The 13,688-nt window shown below is 37.4% G+C and overlaps 1 protein-coding gene across 5 annotated transcripts in view; it reads right to left on the reverse strand.

Moving 5' to 3' along the window:
* LOC309386795 (dystonin-like) overlaps positions 1-13,688 on the reverse strand; it is a gene marked incomplete at its 5' end in the record, with an annotated part of 348,938 nt that overhangs the window by 235,363 nt on the left and 99,887 nt on the right. For all 5 annotated transcript variants that reach the window (XM_081942582.1, XM_081942577.1, XM_081942581.1 and 2 more), the window contains 2 exons: positions 2,060-2,137; positions 5,477-5,566. In XM_081942582.1, the coding sequence (XP_081798708.1) occupies positions 2,060-2,137; positions 5,477-5,566 (168 nt within the window). The remainder of the gene's footprint in view (positions 1-2,059; positions 2,138-5,476; positions 5,567-13,688) is intronic.

A 13,688-nucleotide genomic window follows, 5' to 3' on the forward strand; every position in this document is an offset into this window, starting at 1 on the left:
TCTGATTTTCCAATGGAGTATAGCCTGTCACTAACAGTTCTTCATTTATTCAAGATAATCCACTCTGGCTAATGAATAATATTATATATAGTACTCAAGATTACGTTTTAGCAGTATTCAACAAAACCTATCCTATCTATCCTAATTTATAACATTTTCCAAATACTTGTGACTTCTGGGTTGCTCGGAGGGTGGTTTTAAGCGCTCCGAAGGCATCAGGGAAGCCTCGGACGGTCCCTGAAACCTTCGGAACGCTTAAAACCACCCTCCGAGCAAACCGGAAGTGACTTCCGGGTTGCTCGGAGAGTGGTTTTAAGCGCTCTGAAGGCATCAGGGAAGCCTTGGACGGTCCCTGAAGCCTTCGGAGCGCTTAAAACCACCCTCCGAGCAAACCGGAAGTGACTTCCGGTTTGCTCGGAGGGTGGTTTTAAGCATTCCGAAGGCTTCAGGGACGGTCCCTGAAGGCTCCGGGGAGGGGGGGGGAGGCTCTTTTCGCCCTCCCCAGGCTCCTATAAAGCCTCTGGAGCCTGAGGAAGGCGAAAAATAGCTTTCAAAAAGGTGAACTCAGCTGGCCAGCGCGCGCATACGCGCTGGCCAGCTGACAGGGTAGCGCCTCGCGTGCCCTGACAAATGGCTCCGCGTGCCACTTGTGGCACGCGTGCCATAGGTTCGCCATCACGGTCATAAACAAACAGCAAAGGTAATGGTAAATGGTAACTGACAGATTCTATTGATATAAGGAAAGGAATAAGACAAGGCTGCCCACTGTCACCTCTGTTGTTTGTTCTAGCATTAGAAGTCTTAAATAGAAATATTAGAGAAGAAAAAGATATAAAAGGAATGAAAATTAAAAAGGAAGAACACAAACTGCAAGCATTCACAGATGACCTGGTTCTCATTTTAGAGGACCCATCAGAAACAGCACTCAAATTGATAGAAAAGATAGAGGAATACGGAAAAGTAGCAGGTTTGAAAATAAACTAAGATAAAACGAAGATTTTGACAAAGAATAAGTTAGTAAGACAAAAGGAAGAATTGCCGATTGTTTTATTGTTGACTTCTTTGCCAAAACAAAAATATTTAATATCGCAGATCAGTTATAGGAACAAATCATAGTCAGATTTCTACCATTCATTTCTTGAAAATATACTGTATTCTTGGTCTGCTCTTACCGTCTGGCTTTTACTCTCTTCCACTAGCTCTCAACAGAATTGTCTAGCATACAGGTTATAAGATTCATGAAGAGAACACCAAAATTGGAATAAACACTTTAAAACAGTAGTTCTCAACCTATGGTCCATGGAACTCTGTGGGGGACACGATGTCATCACAGGGGGTCTATGAAGGCTTGAAGAAATGTTATGATTTACATCTTGAGTTAGAGGTCTTGGGGGTCTGTGGCCTTGGTCCATGGCGGGTATTTAAAGGAGGGGAGATATTGTAAAGAAAACTTGAGAATTACTGCATTAAAAGATTTCTCTGTTAGCCCTTTCTAACATGAAGTATGCAGTGTTCAATTCTGAATGCCTTGATATTTTTGCCAGTATGTTCATTGAATCTAACCTATTAACAAAGCAATACTATTCACAAATTCTCAGCAATTGCACTGAGTTTGCCAACATTTATTTATTTGTTTGTTTGTTTGTTTGTTTGTTTGTTTGCTTGTTTATTTATTTATTTATTTATTTATTTATTTATTTATTTATTTGTTTATTTATTTATGTAGATGAGATTTCAATCTAAAGCAGAATTCACATACTCTGACATGCAGTACTTTGTTTCCTTTTACTTCTGAGCTACAGAATCAGAAACATTAGTAATACTGATTTTTCCTATTCTGAAAGGAGAAAAAACAAAACCAGGTCAAGATGATCTATGATTCAGTACTTTGCTAAAGAAAAAAGATAGATGAAGAACATTAGAATTCCTAAGGACAGCCAATAAGATTAGCATTGCCAATATGATAGGTAATAAACATTTTAACACAGAGATAAAAATGGAGAAAATGTTATTTCAAAAATTAATGTTTCAATTTTGTTTCTTAAATGTGGTATCTTACCTGTCGCCTTTTCAAATAATCAAGTGCAATTTGGACATTCTGTAGTCTATGAAATCTCATCCGTCCTTTCTCTCTGGGCTAAAATCAGAAAATGGAAAATATAAGTATTTCTATGAAGTTCCACAAATATTTTCAGATGTTATATTTCTGTAATGTTTTATATATTCCATGAATATCGCAGGAAAGGAAACCAATAACCAAATAAAGAGATTTGCATGAAATGTTATGGCTGTGGAGAAAAGCAACTCAATTTTAAACTTTACACCTGGTCCTTTCCCTCCTGTGGCTTTTCTTTCTTTCCATTCAATTCATTAATGGATAAAATAAACATAACTAAGGCAGTAACACTGCAATTACCAGACCTACTTAATGCGCCAGTATAATCTAACATGATACAGGTTTCAGTTTCATTAATTTCAATGACATATTAAAAGTGTTTGAATTCTTGCCAACTGAAATTAATGGGACTTAAAAGTATTTCATTTTTACTGTTTCCATAAGCAGTTTAAGCAGAAATTATGGTCCAACATACCTCACCAAACCCATAAATTTATTTTAAGGTTCATTTAAGCTTAATCAGCATTTTTGGGAATCTGATGTGAGACATGTTGAAAGCCTAGGTAGTCAATGACTTATAATAATTTGTTTAGTGACCGTTTAAAGTTACAATATCACTGAAAAAGTGACTTATGACCATTTTTCACATTTACAACCATTACAGCATTCCCATTATCACGTGATCAAAATTCAGATGCATGGCACCTGGTTCATACTTATGACTGTTGCTGTGCCCCAAGGTCATGTGATCACCTTTTGCGACCTTCTGACAAGCAAAGTCGATGGGGAAGCCAGATTCACATCACAACTGTGTTACTAACTTAACAACTGCAGTGATTCACTTAACAACTATGGAAAAAAAGTCATAAAATGGGATGAAACTCACTTAACAAATGTCTCACTTAACAACATACGTTTTGGACTCAATTGTGGTTGTCAGTCGAAGATTACTTGTACTTTGCTTCTGGAGTGAAAGTGCTTCTGGATAGCATTTTTTTCCCTTTAAAAAAGCTGTTCTTATGATAACCCACTTCTCAAACTATGCAGAATATTAAAGTTTTTAAAACTGTTTATAGAGGGGCAGGCAGGTAATCTATCAAGAGAAATTGTCACCTAGTTTCAATCAATAAATATATTAACTTCTTGTGTAATTCTAGTTAAGTAAATACAAACTAAATAAAAATAGTATTTGCTAAGACACATTCAAAAATATATCAAAGGCATGAATCTGTGTACAGGGAACAGTCTACCAGCACCAGTATAGCATAATATAATGGTATTAGCATAATATAGCTAAGGTTCAGTCCATCAAACCCCAGTAGATTATAGAACAGAAATGCATTTTGTCCTGACCTAAGAAATCATGTGAAGTGTATCAGGGGTAGGTTGCTGCCAGTTTTACTACCGGTTCACAACCCACACGTGCACCAGACGTACACTGTGTGTGCGTATACTGTTCAATGTAAATTGTTCTTTGCGCATGCGCAGAACAATTTACAGTGAACTACGCACGTGCAGTCACTAAAAAACAACATGGAGGCGACATCAACAGTGGCGAGTGAACCGATTAGGGGATGTGGCAGGCCTGGGTTGCTGACAGTTCTGAACCGGCCGAACTGGGAACAACCCACCTCTGAAGTGTATATTTCCCATATAGTGCAGATTTTTTTAAAAAAAATTGAACTATAAGACTGCATTTTGTCATCCTATTAATTTCTTAGGGTGGGGCACTGTTTCGTGATTTTTTTTTTTGTTTGCATTTTGGAATGTATACTAAAACCTTATATAGAATAAGCCAGAAAGTTGGTTCTCAAGAAAGATACACATGGGAAATATTGATGAGAATTTGGAAAGACACATAGATTATGAAAAGTTTTTGAATCAGGTTAATATATCTCCATCAATTTTTGCTCAGGGAAAAGTTGCATTTACATAACAAATATCAATGCCTTTCAGGAAAACATAATTTTATGGATGACCAATTCTGAAGGATATACACATTGCTTATGTTTAGCCATCAAATTACATATTTTTCTATCCCATAACCTTAAGCACTATCATAAAAATGTGCAATCTTTTTCTTAAAAATACACAACATGCACGAAGAAAGCATAAGTTATTATAGAAAACCAAAAATATTCAGCAGATTAATGATAAACGTGGCAAAATGCATGCAGTTAGTATAAAAATCACAAAGAGGAAAACTCAACAGAGAAAAAGTTCCCGTTCGCTTAACTACCCAAGAATAAAGGGAAAAAAGTTGCATTTACATGACCAAATCAATGCCTTTCTTCCCGACTTCAGATTTTTCATAAATCTTTGCCATAATGGACAGAGCTCTCTACTGTCCCAGTTCAAATCCCTAGTGGATTTTGTAAAGCAAGTATACTGTCACATTAAAACCAAAATCACAAATAAGAACTGTTTCACTAAATTTGTAGCAACATCTATCCATCCTCATTATTTGTACAGCTGGTGCATCTTTGCAAAATAAATATATGTCCTCTAAATGTTTGCCATTTCATAAGGGACATATAGTACAATAAACAGGTAGCTATTCTGGCAATTATATTTATAACCTTCCCAATGCAACTCATGGGATGTATCCAAGCCATTGGCACCACTCATATTATTCTAGATTAGAAGCATTCCCCATAACACCAACCCCATCGCCCAATTCTTTCTAATGAAAATGTTCCACACCATCACACCTGAACATTACGTTTACGTTAGCACTCTTCACAAACTGTATTAGTAGAGTTATGGGGGTCGGCACCTACCCCCTTATCCTCATCCTCCTCATCCTCATGCTGTTCAAACGGGCATGCTTCTGTTGAACTCACCAACCGTAAGGTCTTCAAAAAATCTCGCTCCCTTGGCTAATAAACACCGACAGGAGACAGGAGAGCAAAGACACAAGACAGACCACAAATGAAGAGAAGAATATGAACGGAAGAACATAATGAAGGGAGTAAGTGCCAAGCAGAGGAGACAAGAATGTTCACAATGAAAGGAAAGGACATGATATCAGAGGGGAATGTTAGACAATTACAGTGGGAGCAATACTGTAACATAATTATTTTTAATTGGAAAAAGAATATTTAGCATCCCACACATGTTGGATGATTTTTAAAAGAAAGAAAATCAGAAAATGAAAAGACAACTGCTTTAGGAAAGATTGTTTTTCTATAGGAACAACAAAAAAGTATTAGATTACTAATTATAAGACGTTCTGATACCTGCCCCCAACCCCACCCACTCCCAGTTATGGAAACAATGCATCAAAGAAATGCTGACTTAAGATAACAACAAATATCAATTAAATCTGTAAAACAGTTGCATTAAAATTAAGAAACTCACTAAAGTATCTCCTGAAAGAACTTCCAAAAGAGAAATCAAGTTATGTCCATCTCTCAGATCTTCGTACAGGTCATTGACATGTTTTCGAACCTATAAAGAAAATCAGATTAAAAGTCAATGTGTGGTCTTTTTCCAGGAGAAATATTTATATACCCTCCCGCTGAATGCAGTGACATTTATACCAAGGCAAGCATAGAGAAGACTACAGTCTTACTGTAATAAATTGTGTTGCAATACCCAGGGAATACATACATACTAAGGACCATCTTAATGTATTGAAAAATATAGAATATACAGTACTTTCCATATGACCTTCACTTGAAATTCTCATCAACACCCCACCCCATCCCAACAAAGACTTCAAAGTGAAAAGAGAGACTCTGGGATGCAATAATGCATAAATATCATTTCAGCACTTTGCAATTAGCATAAAGAGTCCTTGAAATTGAGAAGAACCATGCCTATTGTTTATCCGATTAGTAGGTAATGAGGTAAATTATTTTTCTATCAATTATTAAAGAATACTTTACAGCTCTCTAATAAGAAACCCATTCCTTAGAATATATGTTTTAGTGTGCTTACCAAAAGGGAAGAAAATGATTGTAGAACTAAAGGTGAAAATTATTGTGTTATGATTTACAATACAGTTAATTTACTTGAACCCTGAACTACAGTAGTCCTTCCATTAATAGTTACCGATAGTTACTTACAAACAGTGCTACTTGGAATCCCCACCCTCCACCCCACTATTAGGGAGAATACACCAGATATCCAAATCAGATTCTTGGGAGGTCTAGAGGATTTAAAGGACATGGGAATGGAGATAAGTCCCAAACATATAGATTTCTCTTAGTAAGTCTTCTAGCCACATTATGTTTCAGCCACTGGAGAAATTCAGTAACCAGTGGTGGGTTTCAAAAAATTTTAGAACCTCTTCTGCAGGTGTGGTCTGCTTTGTGGGTGTGGCTTGCTGCCCATGTGACCGAGTGGGAGTGGCTTGGCAGTCATGTGACTGAGTGAGCATGGCCAACTTGTAAAATGTGGTGAAACTCACTTAACAATGCTCTTGTTTAGCAACCAAAATGTTGGCTCAGAAACTCTGGCATTGAAGTGTGCAAGTCTTAAAGCTGTCAGGTTATAAGACCCTTGCACCCTTAACTCTTTAGAAAACAAAACCCAGGGGTGTTCAAACTTGACAGCTTTAATACTTGTGGACTTCAACTCCCAGAATTCCTCCTCTCGCTCTTCATCTTGATGATGTGCGGATGGGCAGGGGAAGGGAGCTGGAACCGTTCTAAATGGCACTGTAGATTTGTGGAACCTCTTCTATAGAAGAGGTTAGAACTGGCAGGAACCCACCTAATGTATTTAATTCTGCAGAGGTAGGTGTGTGTGTGTGTGTGTGTGTGTGTGTGTGTGTGTAAAATATTCCAAATTATATTTACTTACTAGCTGGATACCTGTGCTCCATTACAAAACTATGTGATTGGCTTCTCCACTCCCCTTCTCTCCGTCAGGCTTGCCCCACAGAAACCTCTCCTCTCCTATCCCCCTTCTCTCCCTCACGTGATATGGTCATATATTACATTCCTTGATAATGGTGGAAAGGATGGTACTAATTAGCTTTAGCACAGTTTGGTCAACATGGCACAAGCATAACCAAATCTCAGTTTTACTCCAAGTGTTTTGTTTTTATTGTATTCAAGTTAGGATCTTTGTTCTAAGGAACTATCTTGCAAATTAGCTTACTATTTCTTGTATCCTACAAAATAAGAAATAAACACAATGTGCCGATACACTTAGGATACACAGATAAAGCTAAATTATTATAGACCAGCAAAGTGAAATTGGTTTTCTATTTGCATTTAAAACAGAATCTGAGGAGTGGATTTAAAAAAATTAACTGTGACAACCCCTCGGCAATTTGAATTTATTGAGTAATTATTCATTCTGATAACAGCCTAATGAATATGCAAGTACTACCATCCAAATGAATATCTTCCTACAATAATTATTTGAAGAAAGCAAATACATATATTTATGTGTGTGTGAGTGCATGTGTCTGTGTGTGTGTATAATGTATATTTTCAAGGAATATCAAGCATAATTTGGAAATATCCATCTCATATCCCCAATATTTTATAATTATTTAGAGCCAGATTTGTTTCTGCATTCAAAGTATTTAAAGACTTTAAAATATACAAATAACAAAGGCCCAACATCATTTTAAATCCTTTTTCATGGCTTACGGTACTTTCCTCTGAATATGTATGCATATATATATGAATGCATGTATGTTTATAAATTATCACACCTCAAAAAGCTTGCGAAAAAAATATGTACCAGATACAGAGCTTGCTAGCTGACTATTGATAAAGTATTCAAGGACGAAATGCTTGTTGGCAGTGGTGGTTGGTATAATCCTGTAAGCAAAGGAAAATGTAGAAGAGCTTTCTGCTTTTATACTAACTCTTTTGGCAATGACACTAAGAACTTGATTGCCACAATATAAACCTAATGCTTTCACTGTTTTTCACCCTAATCTCCAAGCAGAATAAACTATCTATTTATCCATACGGTAGAATAAAAATCCCTCTCCCCAGAGTCCAGAGCAGATCTCTAGTTATTGTAAAATACAGATTCTCCTACAAGAACCAATATCAGAAAATTACAATAACAGTATCAGTCTACGCTGAATACCCATCCATCAAGACAGAACAAGGATGAAAGCTCCTTGACTTATTACCTTGTATTCTGAGTCCCTGATTGAGGAAGATCTTTAATAAGAACATAATGGCCAGTCCTTCCTTCCTTCCCCTTCCCTTCCCTTCTTACTCCTGTTTCTACATTGCTTTTTCATAGGCAGAGGTGAGTTCTGTCTCTCATCTTTATCTTGAAGAATTTAAAAAAATCCTTGGAGATTTTGAAAGGAGGAACATACTTGTTAAATCCCATAAACAGAATAACAAGACACTCACTAAGGAAAATGTGACAGGCAGTAGCTTTCACAGATTGGTTTTAAGTAAAGACAAAGATGAAATAGGGTTGATCCTTTTGACAGAGCAATGTTCCCACACCCCAGGGGACCAGCCACTGCTCTGTAAAAATGCTTGCTCCAGCTGGTTCGAAAGCCTTTCTCGAGTAAGCAGTTCATACCCTGTTTCCCTGAAAATAAGATCTCCCTGGATAATAAACCCAACCGGGCTTTTGAGTGCCTGCCCTGAAATAAGCCCTACCTGAAATAAGCCCTTCCCGAAAATATTGCAACGCAGCAGCAACCATGAGTGGACCACACTCACCTCAAAAATAATAAGATTTCCCGAAAATAAGGTCAAATGTTTATTTTGGGGGTCAATTGTCTTATTTTCGGGAAAACACAGTAAAAAAAAACAAAGAAAATTGTTTTGGGATGGGTTTTTTTTCTTCCTATATCTACCTCATGAGTAATGATTTGAACTGGTAAACAAGGCAAGGATGCCAACAAAACCACTAATGAAATCCATGGGAAATATAAAGCAGGCGGAAGGAATCTGTTCAAGCCCTCAAGGTTTATTGTGAGAATCTGACAATTAAACTATGTGTTGCCTGGGGCAAGCAGGCTTGTGCAACAGTGATAGCACAGCTGAATTTGGGAGACTTGGCACTTTGGCTGAAACAAGAATCCCAGCCTTTAGGGAGAAGAGAGTAACTTATATTGAAGCTGAAGGAGGAGGAGAGGATATACATCAATAATAAAGAAAAATAGTTAACCTATGAAAAAAAAACCTTGTAGAAAACAATGATGACAATTCACAAATGCGGAAACGATTAAAAACCAGCGAGTTCGGCCACACATAAAGAAGTTAACACTTAGTTTACCCTGAACAAATTTAATGAGCAGGGAATAAATGTGTACATTTATTATATTTATTAAAATAAAACACATTAATATAAAAATACATCTCTTCTCTCCTAAAAACCAATAAAAGATCCCTCTCATTTAACTCATAAATAAGGATTATCAATGAATCCAACTTATGATAATATATGAATTGGCTATATTTAATATTGTAACAAAAATAGTTTATTATTTAATGATTTAAGTATGTCCCACTTTTCTTTTAGGAGCTTAAGATAGTCCATAAACCTTGCCCTATCTTTCCTCACTGCAACAATTTTTTGAGTTTAGGCTGAGACAAAGTGATTGGTCTAAGGTCACTTCCATGGTTGAAGGTAGAATGTGCAAACCATCTTCCTCAGTTCTTATTTTGCTCCTAGCTCATGCCTGTCCCTTTACTAACTTCATTATACTTCTAATTCCAGCCAATTTCATTGACACAATTAATTTATTTCATGCAATGGAATAAGGGCTGGTGATCTCACCAGGAATCTTACTTTTATTGGCTATCTTGTACATTTGTGTCTCACCAACAGAAAGAGCAAAAAGATTGTTAGCAACTAAATAGAAATACATACTTCAAATTTCAAAGGCTTATTCTGGGATCTCTTTGAGAGAATTTTTTTGTATATATTATCTCCTATTCAGAGGAGGGTTAATATTTTAAATTATCCTTGGTGGGATGTAAGCACTGTTCATAGGAGACTGAATGCTTATCATGATTTCCTCAAAGACAAAATGGGTCATCCCACTTGAAATCTTAACAAGATTGAAGGATTTCATAACCAACCAACAGAATTTGTAAAAATAAACATTATAAAAATGATGCTGTTTTCTGTTTTTTAGAAGACTTTGTTGGTTGGTTATGATTGTTTTTCCTATCTGAATCAGAAGACACATTATAAGGGAATATACATACTGTAACTTTATGTTGTATGATTTTAGCTTGGCAAATTGTATCAACCTCGTTGTGATTTATAAGCAACTGCAGCAATATACTGCAAATTACCAAGCTCCAAACTCAGCAATATATGACCTTGATAAGTAACTGATTTCAAAAATTATGACTTTCCATGAATCCAATCATTTCTGGCTTATTAGATACAGTATATGAAGTTCAAACTACGTCAGGGGTATCAAACTCATGGGCTGCGGGCCAGATGTGTCATTAAAGTAAAACAGAACCATTAATACACAAAGGTACTGTTAAAACAATCCTCATGCATTTTAAAAGAGCTAGTGAAAGACATCACTTTAACCCATTTTTTACGTTGAAGAAGGGTAGAAACAAATCCAGTCCATGCTCATTGCAACCAATGTGGTTCACTGACCTGACTCTAGTTAAATCTAGTTTACCTCTGATGTTAAATCATAAAAATGTAACTTTGACAATTCTGTTTTGCTATTCTGGATTATTTTCAGCTTTTAGAGGGCAATAATATGGAGAGACGTATTCGGTGATATTAAGTTAGGAGCAGGGGAGGGGCTCAGTGTTCTAAATAGACAATTCCAATTCTTTGAATGCCTGATGACTACCATGTTTTTTCTCAATTTAATTAACCAAGACAATAAAGGGCCCATGATTACAGGGGATGGCTCATGTATTTTTGTGTAGGATGTTTTTCCTCCTTGCCTAAAGGAGACAGTTCTAAGCCTCTGGAGGAGAAAAGCTTCCTTGATACAAAAGAGCTATGCAAAGTCAAGCATTTAATTTCTAGGAAAGGGAACTGAAAGGATGGTGGCTTCATAACTTCAGACAAATTTGGGCAATAAAGTGGATTGAAGGACCACTTTAATCAAGCTTTTTGGCTGGGATATGGAATTGAGACGGATGTCTTCACCTTGAGGGATGACCTATATTAGCAAATAGATACGAAGGATGCAGATAAATGTAGTTTTCTTGCAGAAGCCTCTACAGCAGTGCTTCTCAACCTTGGCCCACCTGAAGATGCGTGGATTTCAACTGCCAGAATCCCCCAGCCAGCAGAGCTCTGCTGGCTGGGGGATTCTGGGAGTTGAAGTCCACGCATCTTCAGGTGGGCCAAGGTTGAGAAGCACTGTTGTACACGATGGTTTTCCAATGGTTTTCTCATTTCAGCTTTACATCTTTCATAAGTGCATCCGAAGTCACAACATATTACAAAAGAATGCCGCTTGCAGCATAATGTTGCATTAGTCACCCCTCCCACTGACCTGCATAGATCTCCACTCTGGGCTTTTTGGAGCTTTTCATTCCCATTAATCATGATACTCTGTTCGACCCTTAGACTAGTGACCTGTAGTACTGCTCCACAATATTTGTGTCATGTTACATATCTTGCTGCCCATGCTGTTCAAAATATCTAAAAGTTCATGGCAGAGATCAATTGAATGTCGGAAGCAAGGTGCAGGTAATCCTAGACTTATGAACACAATTGAGACTGGAATTTCAGGTGCTAAGCAATGCAGTCATTAAGCAAGTCATTGGACCCGACCTCATTTTACAACTATTTTCACCATGGCTGTAAACAGATCACCACAGTTGTTAAGCAAATCATGTGGTTGCTAAGTGAATCACACAGTTGTTAAGTGAATCCAGCTTCCACAATTGAGTTTGATGATGGAAGCCAGCTGGAAAGATTGCAGATCAGAATCACATGACCACAAGATGCTGCAGCTGTTGTAAATTGCAAGCCAGTTGCCACACATCTGAATTGTAGTCACAGAGGGGTGTGCGGGATATGATGGTTGTAACTTTGAGGATGGGTTGTAAGTCACTTTTCCTGAGGCCATTGTAACTTCAAACCATCATTAAGTGAAAGGCCATACGTTGAGGACTAACTGTGATGGAATACCTAGCTCTATTCCTTCATGACAACTAACTCCAAGGAAACAATCAGTACTTCATTTCGATAAGAGATTGTATGAAGGAGAACCAGCTGAAATTAAATCCAAACAAAATGGAGATGCTGTTCATCAGTAAAAAAACTTGGGACTGAGCTTCTATTTGTTTGGCCAAGTTTGTGTTCACCTTGAAAGCCAATTAAAATTTGGGAGTGTCCCTTATTTATACAACCAATTTTGTTTATTTATTTTGTACAACAACAATAAAAGCTATACTACACTATTGGATTCAGAGTAGCAGCAGTGATAAGAGACACATGGGCCAGTTAGGCTTACAAGTTAGCTTACAAGTTACAGTTAGCTACAGCCATTCACAAATAGTTAGATTTCACAATGGTTATCCAAGATCAGCTATAACCATGACTGCAATGCACTTTTTGTGAAGCTATCTTGCGAAATAACTCTAGTTGTTGCAATTAATGCAAACTTCAGCAAATAATGGTAAATATTTTTTTATTTACAATTTGATTCTTGGTGATTCTTGTTTGATTCATGTGGTGGAAGCGGTTGCTACTGCTTTTCCCCAGGATGGTTTCCTAATCTAGTTTACATCCATGAGATTTCCTTATGATCTCCCATATTATCTAAATTGCTGCTAACAGTGGAAGATACAAGAATTGCTGGTGGCTGTACTGAAAGGACTGCATTGGTGGCCAGTTACTTTGTCAGATAAAATTTGGTGTAAACTTTTAAAGCCTTAAAAGGCTTCAGGCCTGTGGCTATTATCTTTTTATGGTCGCATTTTAAAAGTTTTAATTCTATATTTCTAATGCTAAGGCTGCCCAGATTTTTGGAGTGGCTGACATAATAAATTTAATTACAGGTAGTCCTAGCTTGCAGATGTTAATTGAGAGTGGGAATTCCATCACTAAGGGACATGATTGTAAGGCCATGACCACCTTGACATATAATGGGCCCTTTGGCAATCCCAGTTGCCAGTATTAGGTGAATCCCACATTGTCATGTGATCGCCATTTGCAACCTCCCATCAGCTTTCCCATTGGCTTTGCTTGTCAGAACCTGGCAGGAAAAGTAGAAAATGACAAACAGACGAACTTGGAATTGGTCAGATGACCAACATGACTATGCCAAGGTGCACAGAATGTTACCTTCCCACCAAAGTGGTACCTTTTATCTACTCGCATTTTGCATGCTTCTGAATTGCTGGAGGGGCAGGAGCTGGGTCAATAATGGGAGCTCATCCTGTCACATGTTGCTCAAGTTTCGTACCCAGGCTGTCAGCTTTCCAGCTGACAAGCTCAGCGCCTTCAACCGTTGAACGATTGCAGCTCCCTCCATTGGAATGCTATGCCATCGTAATTGTAAGCTAATTGCCAAGCCCCTGACTCACAATCACATGACTGCAGGAATGCTATAACAGTTGCAATTACAATATAATAGTATGTGAGAATGACCTTGGTAAGGGGAGGGGGGAGAGAGATGGATGTTCCC

This window comes from Natrix helvetica, assembly GCF_964273705.1.
Source record: "Natrix helvetica genome assembly, chromosome: 2".
Taxonomy (NCBI): Eukaryota; Metazoa; Chordata; class Lepidosauria; order Squamata; family Natricidae; genus Natrix; species Natrix helvetica.